The sequence below is a fragment of the Mugil cephalus genome, chromosome 4 (assembly GCF_022458985.1).
Source record: "Mugil cephalus isolate CIBA_MC_2020 chromosome 4, CIBA_Mcephalus_1.1, whole genome shotgun sequence".
Classification (NCBI taxonomy): domain Eukaryota; kingdom Metazoa; phylum Chordata; class Actinopteri; order Mugiliformes; family Mugilidae; genus Mugil; species Mugil cephalus.
In genome coordinates this window covers 23,254,779-23,274,557 of record NC_061773.1, presented here as the reverse complement: position 1 = coordinate 23,274,557, position 19,779 = coordinate 23,254,779, and the positions used below count along the sequence as shown (strand labels likewise).

At 39.7% G+C, this 19,779-nt stretch overlaps 1 protein-coding gene across 2 annotated transcripts in view; it reads right to left on the bottom strand.

Annotated features, from left to right (window-relative positions):
• Positions 1–19,779, bottom strand: part of cpne5b (copine Vb) — a 138,205-nt gene that overhangs the window by 98,996 nt on the left and 19,430 nt on the right. For both annotated transcript variants that reach the window (XM_047583689.1, XM_047583690.1), the window contains 2 exons: positions 5,357–5,397; positions 5,073–5,119 (listed from right to left, as the gene is read on the bottom strand). In XM_047583689.1, coding sequence (XP_047439645.1) covers positions 5,073–5,119; positions 5,357–5,397 — 88 coding nt within the window. The remainder of the gene's footprint in view (positions 1–5,072; positions 5,120–5,356; positions 5,398–19,779) is intronic.

The following is a 19,779-nucleotide window of genomic DNA, read 5'->3' as shown; positions in this document are numbered from 1 at the left end:
CTGAAATAAAACCACACACTTCTGATGTTACACAATGTTGAATTCCTCTTTGAACTCTCTTTCTCTTTTTTTTTTTCTTTCTAAGGTTATGTTTTTCTCTGTGTCAACTCTTCTTGCTATATGTCTAAATTTACCACCAGAGAGGGAGGAAAGTAGCAAGGAAGGAACACTAATACTGAATCTCTGAGGCTCCCAGACTTTCTAAGAGACCCCGAGGTGTTGATGAGGCTGTGAGCACATGTTAGTAAAGAGGCGGGTGATGGCAGAGATGAGCTCTGTAATGTGATTTCCCCGCTGAGTGGAAGAGACAATACCGTGCCGCAGAGTTCATTAGATACTGCTGGGCTGCCAGAGCTAGCTAATGAGAATCTGGCATGAAGTCCCTGACCTGCACCCTCGACATTTGCACACACAGACTCACAGAAGCTCACACAGATACACATATGGTAAACTGAACTCTTCAGGCCAGAGCTACTGTAGAGTCCTGCTGTGTCCGATATTGAAATATGAACATGTTCCTAAAAAATCCATTCACACTGCGAATGCGAGCATGGTGTAAAACGCGGAGATTAATAACAAGACGTAACTATAATCCTCTCTTATCTTTGGGGTTTATTGTGTTGTGTTGCTCTCTCCCAAACCCGACCAAGATTTCATTATCGTCTTCCCTGGAGCACGCACAGGAACCACCGCCGGGGATTTGTACCATCTGAAAGTCTTGTAGTTCTTTGGCCAACATGTGTTTTTATTCTCTTCATAGCGTGTTCAGCAGACGATAGCGTAGTGCGGGTATAATGAGCTTGGTGGCGTATTGCGTTCTCACAGAGTGAGGTAAATGACGGTGGTGTGAATTAGTGTGAGACCGAGTTTTTTCCTTCAGTTCTGGCCTTGAGTGAAAGCAGTGGATTGTGTTTTTGTTTTGTTTGTTTTTTGTTTTTTTTTAAAACCCAAGACACAGTGAAACACACACAAAATATCGAGCAACTCCCCAGGAATGATCAAGAGTTTAGTTACTTTAGCTGTTTTGGGAGACAGGAATGCATTTTTCTTTCTTTTACGACAAGTGTTGCGTGGCTTCACGGGGAAATAAATCCCAAGGTTTGTTAGAGCTCTGAGTCGCAGCTGGGGCTGTGTGAGAAAAGAAATCTCTGAAGAAGTATGTATGTGGTGTGGCTTTTCTTTCCCAATAGTCCTGTACAGATTCATATGTCACATATGTATTATTTTACATTATTTATCTGAACATTCAAATAATAAGTTTATACATCCAAAGTTCTTGTTGTGCGTCTTTAGAGACATGGGTAAGAAGGTGATGGATTTAGGGTTGTTGTGGGCTTTTCTGTTGTGACATGGGTTTTTCTGATATATATTCTACTCTCCCCATGTTTGGGGTCAAGCTCTATATTATATTCAGGTTACATTCGGTGATCATGCATAACATTATGACCACCTTCCTTATATTGCGTAGATCTCCCTTCTGCCTCCAGAACTCATCAGAGAATGGACATGGACCTTCTGAAGGTGTCCTGTTGTGTTTAGTGACAGGATGTTGTTAATGGGGGGCCTATGGGGTGAGGGGAGGGGCCTCATGGATGGATCATCCCACAGATCAGTTTGGGATCTAGTGAATTTGGAGGCCAGGTCTAAAAATCTTGCACTGTTTTACAAGTTGTTGTTGCATCCTGCTGGGGATGTCTGCTGCCATCAAGGAGTGTCATTGCTATAGGGTGAAGGTATCTAGTCTGGTCTGGTCTGGTCTGGTCTAGGTGGGTGGTAAGGTCCAAACGTTCTCCCAGCAGAACATTAAATTGTCACAGGATGGTTAGTGTTATTTACTTATCCAGTCAGTGGTTTTAATGTTCTGGCTGACCCGTGTCTACTTCAATAATAACTGAAATAATTCAATAGTACGTTTGTAGCAAACAAGTAGGTCAACATCCTCTATGGCCTGTTAAGAGTGGATCTCAGTTTCATTTACTCTGTTGTTTTGGATGAGGAGCTATTTTTTCCGCTTTGTATAAACCTATAAAAGAATGAACAAATAAAGTATTTTATGTGGCAACAGGCAGATTGAATAAGTTCTTCATCTGCCAGTGTGTGAATATGAAAGCAGTTTTCTAAATTGTACTTTCACAATAGCTCTCACATAAATGTATTGAAGTCTCTGTGAATCAACTCAAGTGTAAAACAAAGCCTGTTCCACCAAATCTAGGGCAAGGCACCTAAACATAGAGGCAAATGCACAAAAGGGCAGTGAAGAAAACGAAGTGGACCGAAAACCCTACAGACGCTCTGAAGCTGAGAATCAGCATCATAATGATTTGTGCCTAAAAACAGTGGAGGAGTTGGAAAATCATCATCAAATGCAAACCACAGCGCTGACCTTCGCGCTCGAGGGTCCTGTCAGAAAATGTTATTTAAAAGTCTCTGGTGAGTCACCTGTTTGGCTTCGCTTGTTCAGGCTGAGGTGTTCACACACTTGTTGCTCACACGGTGTCACCTGAAGCTTCTTTTTTTTTAAAAAAAAAAAAGAAACACCCACCACTACTTCCACAAAATATGCTTTTGGATGTGACAGTTCATCTCCGCGAGGAGACGACTGACTTGAATGCGTCTCGGTGAACAGGACAGAGCGAAGACTGATTTTCCTTGAAAATGAATTCATGTGACATGCTCATTATGTTAATTCGTTTCTGGGAACTTGATTGGATTAACACCCTGTCCTACAGTTAAAGTAGAAAAATAACTTTTGTGGGAAGCGCGATGGAGGATTCCATGACAGAGAGACCTTCGCATATGCGTATGCCTATGCATCACGAGTACACACATATGTACGAAGTCAGCTCCATTTGAATGAAAGCCCACACAGCCATCTGCTACCAGTGGGTAAACACAAGAGGAGCAGATGAGGGTCATCTGACTGTATAAATAAATGCAGTCATGCTGTAATCATAGCAATTCAACGAAATTATGATCTATTATATATGCACATAAGAGCTGGTCTGTAAATTATCTATGTGTGTGTGTATGTTGGCGGATGGACAATGTGCGCTGGGGCATGAGAAACGTCAGCCTTGATTACTGGCAGCAGCCACGCAGACAGCATTGGTACTACATAAAAACTATATCAACTGTACTAGCTGAATACTTAATATGACATATGACAGCAAAGAGAAAATGCTTATGATTGACAAAGACCAGAGTTTGTGTCCTGATCATTTCTTCACCACAGTTGTATTCCAAGCATTGGAATGAGCTGTGTAGTGATATATTTTTTATTTTTTTTTGCTTTCTATCTTTTCAGTGTTTTTCTACTTCTACTTCAGTGACTCTTGGCCTGGTCGCAATTGACCGTCGTGTGCATTCATAAATTTGCACCAATCTCTTTGCGTTGTTCTGTAATTATGTTGCCAAAATGTTAGTGGGGCTGATTTAACGTTATATCTATTTTTTACCATAGACTGTGTAGATGTGGACAACGTCTCGCCACTTCCTTGCATTGGCCAAACTGACGCTCTTTTCCCAGGGATATGGGCGCCGCCATCTTGCAACTTTGGAGCCAGATTCTGCACAGTACGGGCCAAGAATGGAACCTTTAGCGTCAAATAACTAACTAAAATGAAACTCATTCAAACCATTTACACTTGAATGTGCATCAACATTAAATTAACTCCCTAAAATTACAGAAACCATCCTTGAAAAATAAAATTCTCACGTGTATTTTAGCATTTTAGTTTGGAGTTAACATGGAAGGGGAGGAGCTTATGACCTATACTGCAGCCAGACACCAGGGGGAGCTCTACTTGCTTTGGCTTCTCATGCTATGTATGTTTTTTTTTATGTCAGAGTTGTTTCAGTTATTGTAACGCTGAAAAGAAAGAAGACCTGAGAGTAGACGCTGTGCATTTTTTTAAGACATGTTCGTATGTTGGCACTAGGGTCTGATGAGTTTGTCCATTTTGCATTAGCTCCACGTCTAAGATCAGTTTAACATCTGGAAATAAAACCAAGCAGACCGATCGCAGTTGATGCATTCTGTGTCGCCACAACATGCAGGTAAATTTTAGGAGCACATGTTCAAAGAAAGCTGAAGATACAGAAGATAAAAGCAGAGTTATTATTACTACTATTGAACACATCGTTATATACTGGGATTTGGTGCTCTAGTCAGTATTTGTAGCAACACAAAATAAATTACGCTGCCCATGTTCATGGTAAAAAGGAGCAGAAATGGGGAGCTTTTGTGGTTTTAATACATTTTTAATAATAGTGAAGGTCTGTAGAACAGAAGTTTGAGTCATATCAACGTTGCACTTCACAGATGTGTGTTAATACGAATTCCTTGTTGGTTTTGGCTTCATGCAGAAACTTGTCAGCCTTACCCTTTAAATATGAAGACCATTAGTTATAGCCTCATTATCATATTGTCTGCCACATTTGACAGCATCTGTAGAGGCTTGCTCAGGCCAGTGGTAGAGATCCACAAGATCTCACAATCTTCCATAACGGATGTCAAGTTTTAAAGTTTCAGATCTTTGCAAAGACTGAAATGCGAAGGTTCAGAGTTCATCTTTAATGTTGGTTTATTTGTGAATTGTTTTCACCCCTAAGTCACATAATTTAACTTTGTCAGGTGGTTAAATAGACAGAAGGGTCACATGACAAATAGACAAAACTGATGGAAATGCTGCACAGACTACTAAAAACTAAACAGGGTACAGTGTACAGTAAGGACTGGATTAATCTCTCCCCAGCACGCTGCTTAGTACCTAAAATGTCAACATATTGATTATTATATTGCGTTTTTTTTTCTTTGTTTGGTGGAAATCTCCAATTAGGCGGCATTTCCCTGGCATTTCCAGACAGCTGAACAGCTTTAATGAATAGTTTGAACCAATGGTGCATGTTCACAGTGTAAAGAAAAACAGACAAAGAAGTGAAATGTCTTAACTAGAGTGCCAGGGCTACACCAATATACGTACACAAACACACAGAGAGCGCAGCAGGAAAAGGAACTTAATTGGACAAAAGTCAGTGTGTGTGTGTGTGTGTGTGTTCGCGTGCACACTCACCTCTCTCCACTGTTTGGTTTCGACACCTTGAGTATAGAGCACGCACACTAAGAAAGGCAGAAAGAAGAAAAGATGAGATGCTATGATATTATGAAAGAAAGGGAAAATGAGAACCAGACAGAGAAGAACGCAGAGACAGAATCCAAAAAAAATAAAATAAAATAAAATACACACAATGACTCCAAATGGGAAATCACTGCAGGACAGCATATTCACAGAAAAATAGAACCAGGACAGAGATGAGAGGAGAACACAGACTCACATCGACTGCACAACGTACTCACATGGATCTGACTTTGAGAATGTGTCTTTATCCAGCAGATTTCTGGAAAATGAGAGAAGAGAAGAGAAACAGTTAATCATTTTCCAGGCTGTTGTTATTTATTATTGTTAGTATTATTATTATTTGGAGGAATATGGTTGAATACAGCTTTTATTACTCTGCTTTCTAAGTCTCTGGGACATTTATTGTTGCATCACTGTGCCCCCTGTTCTTTTTCCAGAGATTATTCACTGAAACAATTGTCTTCAAAAAGCTACTTAAGACACCTGGTTGTGGCTGGTAGACATGTAACCTCAAATTAGATGCGATCCAACGTTCAGCAGAAGAAGAAAAACAACGACCCTTAACATCAACCCCTCAGTAACAGCTTCTGTTCTGCTGTCAGACTCTGTTTAAGTCATTTTTCTGGAAGAAATAAAGTAGATACGTTTACACCAGCCTTTTTACCTATTTCTTAAACTCAGTGTTTCTGATCATTTTTGCTGGGCTATGCACAAGATGAAGGAGGACGTGGCCGTGTTGACATCTGCACCAGAAGTACAAGAAGTAAACACTCTGATTTCTGATGTGATGCTTGTATCAGCACGACCACATCAATTCTGTGTGTGTCCACCACCACTGTGGAGAAATCAGTGTGCGAATGTTACTGTTAAGTCTCTTGGTTTGGTTCATTGAAACATCAGCTTAGTCTCCGGGGATTAAGGTTTGTTATATAGTCACAAAATTGAATTTTATTTGTTTTTTGTTTTTTTAATCCAACATTTGAGTATTTTAAAGACAGTGACTTTGAAAACTGTGTATTTCAACTGGTAGTGTCTTTTGTGTCTGCCACACATACTTAAGTTTAATGGAAATCTTCATCTTTTCTTAAGTGTTAGTGTTGTCTTAACCATTAAGTGTAGAGTGAGTACTTTGAAATCACCAGTGTACATTCATACAACTTAAATTTAAGGCACATCCACTAAGAAGTTTTTAATTTTAACTCAATTATTTGTTTTACCCAAAAGCAAAATATTAATCTAATGAGGGAGAAATTCCTTGAAACCAAATAAATTGATTTATTTAAGACTTTCAGGACAAAAAAAATAAACAGACAACTAGAGAAAAGACCAAAGGGTCCAATGTCTTTCTGAAAAAAAAAATCCAAAATAACGTCATGATGTCAGACGCACAAAAAAGAAACCCAAAGAAACTTAACTCACACACTTTGACTTGAATAAGAATAGTAGATTAATTGAACAAAGTGTTACTTCAAGTTGATGTAATCCACAAAAGTACACTGCCACGACTAAAGCAAAACATTTCATTACTTCAACTACTACTACTCTTTTTAGAGTGTACCTGCCTGTGACTTGCTTCATACAAGTCGAGATCAGTGTCTTCAAAGCATGAAAAATGTCTGTCTGTCTACATGAATCAGTGGATTTTGTGACAGTTTCCCAAGCTATCAAGAGACGGTTGGTTGATCTGGGTTAAAATTACTACTCCATTAAAGTCAGTGGAGTAGTTACGCATTAAAAAGAACAACACTGATTGTCAAACGTGGCCTTCTGGTGTTACAGTCACAGTTTTTCAGTAGAGAAGAATATAATCTTCTTTTTGTGAGAAAACATGACTTTATATGAGAAAAGCTTTCCCTTCTCTCTTAATTTCCCGCTGTTATTACAAGTCAAGCATTTTTAGCATTTTCCGACCGCATGCAGCATGTGAGCAGATCAATGTGACACTCGTAGGTATGTTTACACGCTGTTTAAAGTGCTTGCAGCCGAGCATCTAATTATCTATCTAGCCCGTCTCCTTGGGAGGGCAGCCTCATATTACTTAACAAGAGGTTATGGGAACCCACATGCTAGAGAGATTAAGTGTGATTTGGAAGCAGAACAGGGAGAAGAATCGTCAGGTACATGCTATCAGTCAAATTCACGTTACTGGGGGTCTAATGGGGCAGAGTTAGTAACACTACTGCACACGCAAACACAAACCACTTTGCTTCTTTAAGTACACAAATGCCATATAAAGACCAGGTATGATATAATACCGTGACTACAAGTCAGTGTTGATGCACCTGCAGAAGTACATAATAGTTTCTCTCAATGGCCTAGTAGATAAAAGGGTTCTTAAACATGTAACCACTGCCACTGAGTGCAGCCGTGCCTACACATTGCATGTGAAGTTTGAAACAATCACTGATGCACATGCTCATTTGTACATTCAGAGGCTGAAAAATCAGCCAGCAGGAATATCGGCACAGAAAATTGTCGGGTTCGGCATCTCGTATAATGGCAGCCTGATTGCCATCACGTTTGTTTACTCATTTCATTTGCTCACGTCTGTCTCTTCTCTCCCCACCGCGCGTTCCCCCTTTGGCGATGGCACCCAGCGTTCACACTTTCACATTTTTCTCAAAGACTTAATATTTGTAAGGTACAGATATTTTCTATTTTCTCCCATTAGATTAGTTTTTTTGTTTTTTAAAGTCATTCTGTTGATAATTTAACTGTTAATTTAAATTAAAAGTGTGGATTTGGGATTTGAATTGGTGCCATTTATACCTGGGCTAATAGTATCTGTCAGGCACTACAGGGTAGTAGTTATAATTTCGGTTAACCTTAACCCATCACACATCACATTTTAATCAATCCTCTGAACCTGAAGTAAATCGGTCTCTGCAACACTGATTTACCGCAAAGGTTGCAGACAGAAAATTATAGGCTTGCATATGCAAGGAGGAATCTCAGAAAGGTCACTGTCAAGCGTCTCTTTCATGCCGCCTGCCTCTATCTGTGACGCTCCACTCTCCAGTCTCTGTCACTTCATCAGTGAAGCATAGTCTCTGGAGTTATTACTCTCTGGACACTTCTGTGCACTTCATTCATGACAAGAACAAATGCAGAAGACAAAGCTCAACCATCACTCATAACAGTATAAGGCTGCACGCTTAGAAGAACATCATCTGCATATAAAGTATTTTGTGGAGAGATCTGTTTACTTTTCACTCATTTGTTTTACATTTAGTTGAATTCACTTGCATATAAGTTGTGTTTTAAAATATTTAACTTTCAATGCACTATTTGAAATACTATGAATAGATTTCCCAGGATGGATAGTTAATGTTGTAGTGTCTTGGTCGACTGTTGGTCGATTTGCTTTGTTCCAACTAAGTTCTCATTGTGTTACTCTACTAAAGAGAAAGGAGCTTTCTCAGCAATTGTCCTGGATCCTGGCTGCCCAATCTGGGGCCTGCGGATCAGTCACCAATTATATTTTGGCCCGCATCCTGTATAATTTTTTCCCCACTGTTAAAATTTTGGGAAAACGATTATCTTTTTTTTACCAAGGTCAATTCCACTGAAGTAAATGTTGTATGACTGAATTCTGTATGATTAATGGGGGCATGTTTTGTCCCATGTTACTTTGTTTATTGCACTAAAAGTCTTTGTATTTGATGCTATAGGCCCAAAGCCTAGTAATGATCCATGTCCATCTTCAAATATTTTTCAATTATTTTTTAATGAAGCCAGATAGATGTTCTGTCATTTTATGAATATAAATATGAAGCACAATAACCAGTGTCATTCATTTTCAGAATTACTTTACGATAGTGTTTAGTTTGCACAGGCATAGTGTACACTGCAGAGTTACAATTTTGGCCCACGACCGTCCCCCTGGATTCAACTTTGGCCCTCTAGTGGGAAGAACTTGGGCACCCCTCCCCTGGATTAATCAATAGTCTTCAGCAGGAGGAGGGACAGACTGGTACTAAAAATGGTGGTAGTTTGTCTGTCTTTGAACTCTGAACTCACCGAACCTAACCCAAGACATACTAGATCTTGCTTATTTAGCATTTACTGAATATTTACTTGTAGTCGGCTCCAAACTAAACTTTTCAGTGTGGCTGCATTTTCTTAAAACTTTCAACGGTAATGCGACAATTTTGTCCTTTATCAGCTCAACAACCAACATGGAATGCCATCTATAAACAGGATGCTAACTTAACTGTGGTATGATGTTTTCTCAGCCTTTGTGCTTAACAGTTTAAAGTTTATATGCTGTATTTGACGTTTATTCTATGTGTTCTCTGCCACCAATCCACTTCTTAATGATTAGGTCACCCAATATCTTCTTTTGCATGCATACAAGGGTAGGTTTTATGTGCCTTGCATCTCTATGCTACTTATATGCTTATCAGGGCTCAGAGATACAGTATGCAGTGCCCTTAATGCGATACAACAGAGAGCTCTATCACTCTTTGCTTTTCTGGTCTGCACAAAGAGCAAATATGGATTTGTGCAATTATTTATTTGTCTTCCTTGCTAGACTTGCATCCTCTAATCAGCACATTAATGATTTTGAGAGTACAGACCATTGCCTGGTTGACCGTGACACTGACAGTAAACACTGCTCTCTATCTATATTATTTATTAGCTTGCTGTATTTTATGCATTCTGTCTCCCTTCAGCTGTTCCCGATTGATTTTATTGCATTTTTTAAGTCTCATGTCTTTGTCTTTGCAACTTAATCTCCGTCCATGTTTCAAGTGTCTGTGTCACACCTCCATCATGTTCGCTTGACCTTTTCATAATGCCCGCCAGAGGCTATTGTGTACCCAACGCTATTACCCTTCTTGGCTTTCTTTTGCTCGCTTTGCTCTCTGCAAGGGAGTGAGAGCCTTCACTTGAGATGCCTTTGGCCGCTCCGATTTTTATTTTCTATTTCTTTCTTTGTTTTTTTTTCCCACAGTTTCTGTAGCCACAAAGCATCCGCTCTGTACTTCCACTTTATTGGCTTTCAAGAGCAGGCCGACAACTACTGATGGGAAAGACACACATAAAGTTCTGAAAATGTATTTTAGTTGAAAAAGACAGCCGTGATTCTCAGTGATCATCTAAGAGCCTGTGACTCATTGGCATTGCAGCCAGGTCCACATCCAAGGTCCCAGACAAAAGTGACTGTTGCAGTTCACACTTTATTACAATTCGAGAGAATGGGAAAAATAAATTAATTTAGTTCCAAGAGGATTAAATTAGCAAATCAAGCGTTCACACTGCATTGCATTTCATCCTAATCAGAAGAAACTCCAGCCAGCACAAGGAAATTAAAAAAGAAAAAACAAGCGTCTTGGTATATTCAGGTTATTGTGCCTGTGTGCAGAAAAGTCTCAGAAAAATCTATTGTTTCTAATAAATGAATTATTTGTCCGTTTTAATTTATTCATCCCTTATCCAAACACATATTTAGCTACTTTTGGACTCTTTCCATCCAACACCAAACTCTCAAAGGTACATTAGCACACAATGTGTGCAGCAGTCCGGTCTGTATACCATTCATTGATTCAAATTTGTTTCATTATTCGTTTTTTAACATCGAACAAAAAAACAGATTCCGCTCTCTATGTCTAATATCCAATTTAATGTTTTGATGAAATATACAACATTCAAAATATGGTCTCGATGGCTATTCTGATTTTGAGATTTTGTTTAATGTCATTCCGTGACATAAGTACATTAAGAGAGCTCGTGTATGTAGATGCTTCCATGGTGCGGTTGCGTACAGTGTGTTACAACCTCCCAACATTTTCAAGTTTTTACCCTTTATAGGGCACTCATTGAATACTTACAAGGTGAAAGTAACATTAAAACATAACTTTTGAACATAAGTGCTGACACAGATACTCTCAACAACATTGTTTACACAAGTAAACTAGTACAAACACAGATATTATAACTTAAAATTACGCGCTAGGTCTAATAATTTCTGTGGCAAAGAAAACAGAGAGATTAAATATAAAAATCTTTGAATGTTGTATGTTTCACCAAAACGTTAAATTTAATACTAGAAATAGAGATCAATATCAGTTTTTTTGTGTTTGATGTTGAAAAACGAATAATGAAATAACAAACTTTCCATTTTATTGATTTCCTAGTCTGAGCTGAACTTCAAATGAACGAATGCTTATTCATCCTTCATCATTGTTGTTTGACTGTGAGTATTCATGTCGATTGCTTTGGCAGCATTACACATTAGAAATGGCAAATGTCACACACTCCGAGACTAATAAAAATATTTTATGTTTATGTACTTCACATTAGCATCCACCGCAACACTTGCTAACTTCCTGCGGTGCTCAATCTCAGAAAACATCTTAAAAGCAGATAAGTGCTGATGGAAGTATCCTAACAACCAGAGATAATCAAACAATAAACTGATACCAGCAATGATCTAAACTCCTTTCATGGTAATGGCCACGAGGTGATGCTGAGACGTTTGTGCTAATCTGTGTTTTTATGTATCTCCTAAAGGTGGGGGTGTTTGCTAGATGCCAGCAAGTTGTTCCGTTTGAGAAAACAAACTGTAAACACAGATTCGTAAAAATCCATCTGTCCAATGCTCAGATTTCAAACTTGCTGCTTAAAAAAACGGTACCTCTCACTCTAAGTGCTCTTCATTAAGCAGCTCTGTATTTTATGATCTGATTACTCAAGGACCTTGTCATGTAGTTATATAAAATCCTATTTAAAAGTTGGTGAACTTTTTTTTTTTGTTGCATAAAATGACTCAAAGCTTCAGTAGATCAACAGAAAACCCAATCAAATAAAAATAAAATAAAAAATACAGCACATTGTATTTGTTTATTCAGGAAAATTAGCTAATGGTACATATCTGTGAGTGGCAAAAGTAAGTGAATCTTTCCAGTATTTGCTGTGACCTCCTCTGATAAAAGCAACTAAACGTTTCCGGTAACTGCTGACCAGTCATCTTCAGCATCTTGGAGGAATTTTAGTCAGTTCCTCAGTATTTTTTTTTGGGTTTCCTCGCATGAAATGTTCATTTCAGGTCTGTCCACAACATTTCTGTTGGAGGTCAGGAAAATTTTGTTCTTTAATCGTTCTTTTGTGGAACATATTCTATTCTTGAGGTTGTTTTCTTGCTGCACAACCCAGACGTTTTGTTGTAGAATCCGCTGCTGTAGTCGAAAAACCATTGATTCATCAAAGTAACGACGGTAAGCTGTCCAGAAGCACTTTCTTTGTTCTGTTCCTTCATAAAAGTAATTAATGCTGAGTATCACTGTATCAGGGAGAATTTGTATAATGTAGCAGATTATCAACTTTTTTCTAAAAACGAGTGCACATGAAAGATTCATTTTCTCTTTTCCTTCATTAAGAGATGGATGTGCGGAGGCGTCAAACAAGGTTGCTATTGTTCTTACTTCATGTATGAATTATACTCGGATTTTGATGAAGGACAACGTGGGAGAAACTTATCATTTATTCATTTTTTTTTTATATTTAGATGCGTTAGCTCGGGGTGTGTAAGATGGTGTTTGAATTTTTATAGCGTGTCATCACACATCAGAGGAAATCCAGTTAAAATTTTATGCAGAGGATCGGTGCCACCTGCCTATAGAATAACCCACAGCAGATGAAATACAACACTCGCCTAAATGTGGAAGACATTTTTAAGTGGGAAACCCCGCACGCCTATTTCTGTCTGTGTTGAAGGAGATATTTAAAGATCTGTCTTGGATTTTCTTCTTGTTTTAGAATCCAGATTTCTGCAGTTTTAGACTTTTCAGTATTCTTGGTAGACGCGTTCGAACATTTGCATTGTTTTGATAAATAATCAGCCCGTCGTCATCATGCGAGCATTCAGCCAGTTGTATTCCCTCTCTTCCTCCGCCTTTCCTAATTTAGCTCATGTTTTTGCCCGCTCATTGGTCCAAAAATGAGTCAGCCCATATGTCTTCCACTATGCCTCCTCTTTATCTTTGTCATTTCCACCTCCTGTTTATCTGTCGGCTGAGTGTTATCCCTCTAATGGTCTCTCCATTGTCTCTTATGTTAAACTGCTTTCATCTCTGTGCCACTGCACTTTATTTTCCGGCATTCACTTAGTCAATGCATATTTTTAGCTGTCGGTTCTAATCACTCTATCCGAGGTGATAATTACAGCAGGCACGGGTTCTTGTCAAATCTCTAACCATTTTTTTTTGTGTGTGTGTGTGTGTGTAAAATGGTGTAAATGTATCGGGGGGGGGGGGGGGGGGGGGGAACCAATTATGGATCAATAAAGCAAATGTTTTGATGAAACAGTCTCTTTGCACTTATTCGGTGAAACATTTTCTGGGTTTTTTTTTATAGCCGGCCACATGCTGCAGCCGGGATGATTTACATATAACCTAGAGCTTCAGTCACTTTGGCTATGCTGCGAACGTATTTAAGGCATCAGTAAATTCCTTCCGGCGTTTTATCTTTTTTTACTAGCAGCGCATACAGGGCGTACAGATGGGCCCCAAATACCCAGTGCATACAGCATTATTTGTAATCTAATAAACCTGGATGGCAATTTGATCTACCACTCTATAAACCCTGTTGCCTGATGTATAATAATGCTTACCGTGTGTGAAATACATTGTCTTTGTGCTGCTTGAGGCAGAAGGGGATGCTGTTTACGAGTTCAGAAGAGTCCTCTGAGAGTATCAACGCAATGTTTTCACATATGTAATTGGTGAGGAAGATGGAGGTTTTCAAGACGTTTGCGTTCAATAACCTAGAGCGTGACAGATTGGTCTTATTAATGTGACAAACTACTGAAAAATACGTCTTTGTAATCACAGCCTCTGTGAGTAATGATGGTTACATGAGTGGGGTGAGCTTCCATAGAACTAAGCTTGATTAAATTATACTGTGTTGCATCCTCCTGCGGACTTAAACTTATGCATAATTAAGGGAATGATCATCTAAAGGGGATAACTGTATCTCTGAGTGTCACCTGCATTAAAGCTGGGCCTATCGATCTAAATATCGATAGCATCAATACCATGGCTAGTATTGGTTTTGGATCGATACTTTTGTCCAAGCGAACACAGCTGCTCTTCGAGTGTGTGCACATCAGGAGCTTCTACGTCCCCACACTCAGAGCCTAGCCTAGCATCACAGCAGCATCGCACAGCTGGAACTATTGAAATGCATCGGTACTCAGAAGAGGAGACAATTACACGGGATGCTGACTCACTTCTTTGGTGGAAAATGAACGAGCCAACATTTCCCTCTGTGAGCAATATTTATATGTATTATTATAACATTGTTGCTTTTGTTTACATTGTTATATTGATACTAGCCCTGTATTTACTTGGTATTGGGTCGATACCAAAAATTCCCAGTATCGCCCGCCCCTAACCTGCATATTACCTCAGCTCCACACTCATTCCAACTTTGCCCATCTTTTGATTATCAGGGTGTTTTTCTGCCAGGTCCACCTCAAAATCTATCTATCTGTGTATATATGGTACCTGGTAAACAGTGTTTTTCTACTAGTACTCAAAGCTCTTTACAGTGTTTCTCATTCAGTGATTCCGTGACCGACGCTCCCCCCGTCCTTTGGTTGAAGGGAAACCATAACCACATGATCAGCGGACAACTCGACCTATCACCCGAGCCACAGCACAGTAAGCCTCGACAAAATTACGTGAGACTATCCGCCAAATTTCACCTGTCTGTAAATGCAGCAGCTCGCTGCTAATGTCGTCTGTGTTGTGTTGAGAGCGTTCGCATTCTGAAATATTCTTGTGTGCATTTTATCGCATCACCGACACAAGCTGCATGGCGTGCTGCTCAGGATCAAACATGAAACAGCTGCTGCGGTGTGTTTACCACATCAAAAGAAACATTTCTAAAAAATGACAATTATAAAAAACAAAATGAATAAATTATGAGAAAAAAAGATTTTAAAGTTGCAGCATAGTTGTCAAATAATTATAATGGAAATGAAAGACAGAACGTACTTTTTCTTATTAAGGGATTAATTTCTGCTCTCCTTGAATAATTCAAAGTACTTTGAACTATTCACTTATTGAAAGCTTCTGCTTTATGTGAATGTAAAAAAATAAAATAAAAAAATAACATTCACACAAATGGTAATTGCCATATCAAATAAATGGAAAATCGAATGTGATGATAGCCCAGTCTGATTTGAAAATTAAATTTTCTTTTTGTGTCCAAAGACTTTGAGTCCAACTTACACACACACACACACACACATATATATATAGTTATGGCTACTATGAAAACTACACGTGTCTAATAAAGACAGATTGAAGAATGTTTTGTGTGTTTGAGCTTCAACCACCTGTGCACTCAAACATAAAAACGTTTTAACACTGTTCACTGAGGGCTGTCATCCTGTGCAGAGGTGGGTTGTTTTGGGGTCAAGCTACCACGAGTAAGTGTCAGTATTTTTCACACTAAAGGCCTTTATTTTATTGCCAAGCTTCCAATGTGGAAAAAAAAAAACAACAGCATCTGTAAGTGCTGGGTTTTGTGGAGTGAAAGTTTCTTAGTTCCTGAGTGGAGAGAAGGACAGGACACTCTTGTAGTTCTGATGTAATAAGATTAGATTACATTATTTACATTATTTGACTTTTGAATAAGAATCTATGCTTATTACCTGTGTGAGTGAAAAACAAGGCCATTTACCATCATTTAAGAAACTACTGGTAGCTATGGCCATGTGGTAACCGCAGTCTCTATGGTGACCAAACCAAAAGAGGTTTACAAAGACAGCAGGAACCCTAACATACTAACTCCACTGGCTGCTTTCTGGCGGTCAGATCTCCTCACACACCAGCTTGTTGTGTTTCATCTTCGGTGCTCTCCAGTTGCATAAATTATACTAGTTAAGGTTAATTGGTGATAGATGGACGATTCAAAAAATAGTAAAATGGCTCTCACTGTAAGAAAGTATACACTCAGTTATCTATACCTATATATATATCTATCTCAATGATACACCGCATACTGCCTACTGTTGTTGGCTAGGCTAGTTAGCCGGTGTCTTTTTGTTGGTTGCTAGTTGGTAGCTAACTGCTAGCCTGCTGGTCGTTTTTTTCAGATGAACTGAGCATCTAAATGTGTCTTGTCTCGGATCGTGGCAGAGGGAAGAAAGTGCTGATTGACATGTAGTCACACATCCCATCACTGCTTATCTACTGTCGTTGGCTAGGCTAGTTAGCATTTGTCTTCTTCTTGGTTGCTAGTTGACAGCTAACTGCTAGCCTGCTGGTTGTTTTTGCAGATGAACCGGGCTTCTAAATGTGTTTTCCCCGAATCTTGGCAGTCGCATATCCCATCACTTCTTACATACTGCTGTTGGCTAGGCTAGTTAGCTGGTGTCTTCTTGTATGGTTGCTAGTTGGTAGCCTGCTGGTTGGTTTTTCAGTTGGACTGGGCTTCTACATGTGTTTTGCCCCGAATCTTGGCAAAAGAAACTGTAACATCTCATCCTGTGTAATAATGAATGTCTACAAGTAACGCCACATCAATCACGCCAGCCTTTGCAAATTGTGGCACAAAGAAATCCCATTCACCGATGGGCCGTCCGGTACCTGCGCAGATACTGAGATGTGTGCGTATTGTAAATTCTAGTTTAATAGGGGGCGGAACAAAAGCATTAGATGAGAAGGCTGCATTAACCGAAACATCAAACACAAACGCAAAGCCAGCAGGAAATCAACGGGGTCGTATTTAAAACTAGGTCTGCTGACACAAAACCTCATCAAAGCAATTCTTTCATCACCTTGTCAAGTGCAGCCCCCACAGCATATGCCTTCCTACACCAGACTCCAGGGCAACAACAACAACAACCCTGTCCTAAATCTGAAAGTAAATATCACCCAAAATTTCTTCGGAGGAGGCGCTCATCTACAGTACAGACTCTTTAAACCTCCAGAGCTTTGTTGTGGGTTAAGGGTGGATGGAGTTCTTAAATGAGCAAATACCTTGAAAATAGTCTTTAAAAAGACTGACTGCAAGATTCAAGCCTGTGGTAAATTATTTTAAATTGCAGCGTTTTTTTTTTTACTAAAAGTGAAATCTCTGGATGCATTCCCACAAGCAAGGAATCTCTGTAATTTGAGGTCACTGCATTTTGCAGAGCAAAGCAAGAAAATAAAGACGCATGGACGTGCCAATTATTTTAAAGAACGGCTCCAACAGCTGTCGTAGTCTTCCGCGTGCTTTTAAGAGCGAGAATAAACTTTTAACCGAGGCGTCAACAGCCACCGCCGTGACATAAAATATTTAAAACGCGACGGCAGATTTGCATTAGGAGTTACATAATGAATTTCAAAGGGATTGGAAAATACTAAAGGGGTTTCAAACTAACTTCCTGAAACACAACTTCCTTATGTAAATGAGGTTATGAAAAGAAACGAGATGGAGGCGGCAGGGGCAGGATTTTTCGGCGTGCATCGCTCGCGTTCGCATGGGAATCCGCAAAATCAAGCGAGCGGCGGTGTAAGAGGAAAATCAAATGTGTGTCGGGGAACGTGTGCGCGAAGATGGAGTCGGAAGGAAAGGAGCTGAGAACACGGGGAGAAAAATGAAGCCCTTAGAGATGGTATCAGAAATAGACCGAGTGTGGTGGAGCTCCTCTTGCACAATGAGAAGAAACAAGCGCCTGTTATGGAGACACACAGAGACTGCTGACTTTATTTACAGAGATCTGACACAAACCACAGTAATTAGACAGCTCCCTTCCTCTAACCTGCGGGAGGTTCCTCGGCTCTCCAACTCTAACTGTTCTGAGCGCCGGCTGAGAAAGGGATGATAAATATCTAGGGATGAGTGGTTCTTTTTGAACAGACGAGCTGATAAGATTCTTGACTTGGAACACAGCACAAGTCAGCAAAAGACTTCACCACAGGCTAACAAGTACAACTCACGGAGCTCGTGGACAGACGATGCTGAATGGTACAATTATTTCAAATGATTTATATTGTTTTGCGTTTTACCCCCTCCCCGTGTTCTGCCCTGATATAAATATATGGACATAATGTTGAGTTGTTTTACAGAAGCCGATGTGCCCGTAGCATCACACTTGGACTATTGCACATATTGAATTTTTTTTTTTTTTTTTCTCCCTGGAAATTTAAGTCCAAGAAAAGACTGAAACGCATGTGTGTTTCATGGGTGAAAGGTTGACATCGATGGTGCGCTTTTTTTCCGGTGCGTGGAGGACAGTTTGTGGGTGGAGAGCGAGTCTGTGCTGAACACATACGGCCCCGGCTCTTTTCTTGACCTCTCGCTCGTACACAATATGAAACAACACAAGATGAGGGGGAAGGTGTGGTTGCGTTACTATAGAAAAAAGGAAACAGAGCATTTTTCACCTTCTCAAACAAAGCGAAACTTAACTTACAATCCTCAAGATTTTAATTTAGTCCACTCTTTTTTTTTTTTTTTTAGCATATTCTTTTTGCGGACTCGTTACCATGGCATCAAGCTAAGCATAAACTTAACCTCAAAAACATGCCTTCACCTTAAGATGCAACACAAAGTGGGCGTCTCATGGTGGTGGTCATGTTGTGTTGCACGGCCGGTCTATTTCAGCAACCTTTAAATGTAAATGCAGAAGTTTATAGAACGCCTCTCTGTGTGGTAGTTTTCTTTGTTTGTGGCCGAGTCTGCATGACATTCTTACTGCATTTGCATGAGGAACACAAGAGACACGTGCGTAACAATTTACATGTACACTTGTCTTTCCTTAAAGTTTCTACATCTGCATCTGATTATTTCTACTGCAGCTACATCAGGTATTCACCCATATATATATTTCACTGTATTTGTCCACGAGGTTAACAATTTAGACGTTATAATTGTGCAGAATCAAGCAGATGGATCCCCCAAATGAGCTGGCTTCTGTTCCTCTTTGATGGCAGCATTAGTGCTTATTCTGGGGCAACAGGGGGTCCACGACCCTTTTTAATTTCCCCCCATAATATTCTGTCGCACATGTTTGAAATAATAAAAATAAAAAAATGGGTATTTGGACCTGTGTATTATATGAATAGCTTAACATACCGAGACATGGCGTACTCGCATGTGGACCTTATGTTTTAGGTTTGCAGCAGCTTATTCTTCTTCTTTTAGACCTGTTGTCCCCAAAAGGAGACACTTTTTCATGCAATGTAGTACTTGTTTATTTAAGCTTATTAACTTGTCTAGTTTGATGTGCCTTGCAAAGTTAACAAATTCACAAGGACTTGTTTGAGCGCTGATGCCTGACGACTAGAAGGTCCGGGTTCGGGTCCAGCTGGGGCCTTTCTTGCATGTTTTCCCTGCATCTGCTTAGGTTTTCTCTGGGTACTCCAGTTTCCTCCCACCTTCAAAGAAATGCTCATTAGGCTAATTGGTGACTCTAAATTGATCCTAGGTGTGAGTGTCAATGGTTGTTTGTCTCTGTGTTTGCCCAGGTCGCCAATAGACCGGCGACCTGTCCAGGGTGTAGCCAGCCTCTCACCCAATGACAGCTGGGAGAGGCTCCGGCAACCCCCGCGACCCTAGTGCAGGATTAAGCGGTAGTAGAAGCTGAGATGAGGTGCACATTGGGGACTTAAACTGGGAAATACAGTGAAATAATCCACGT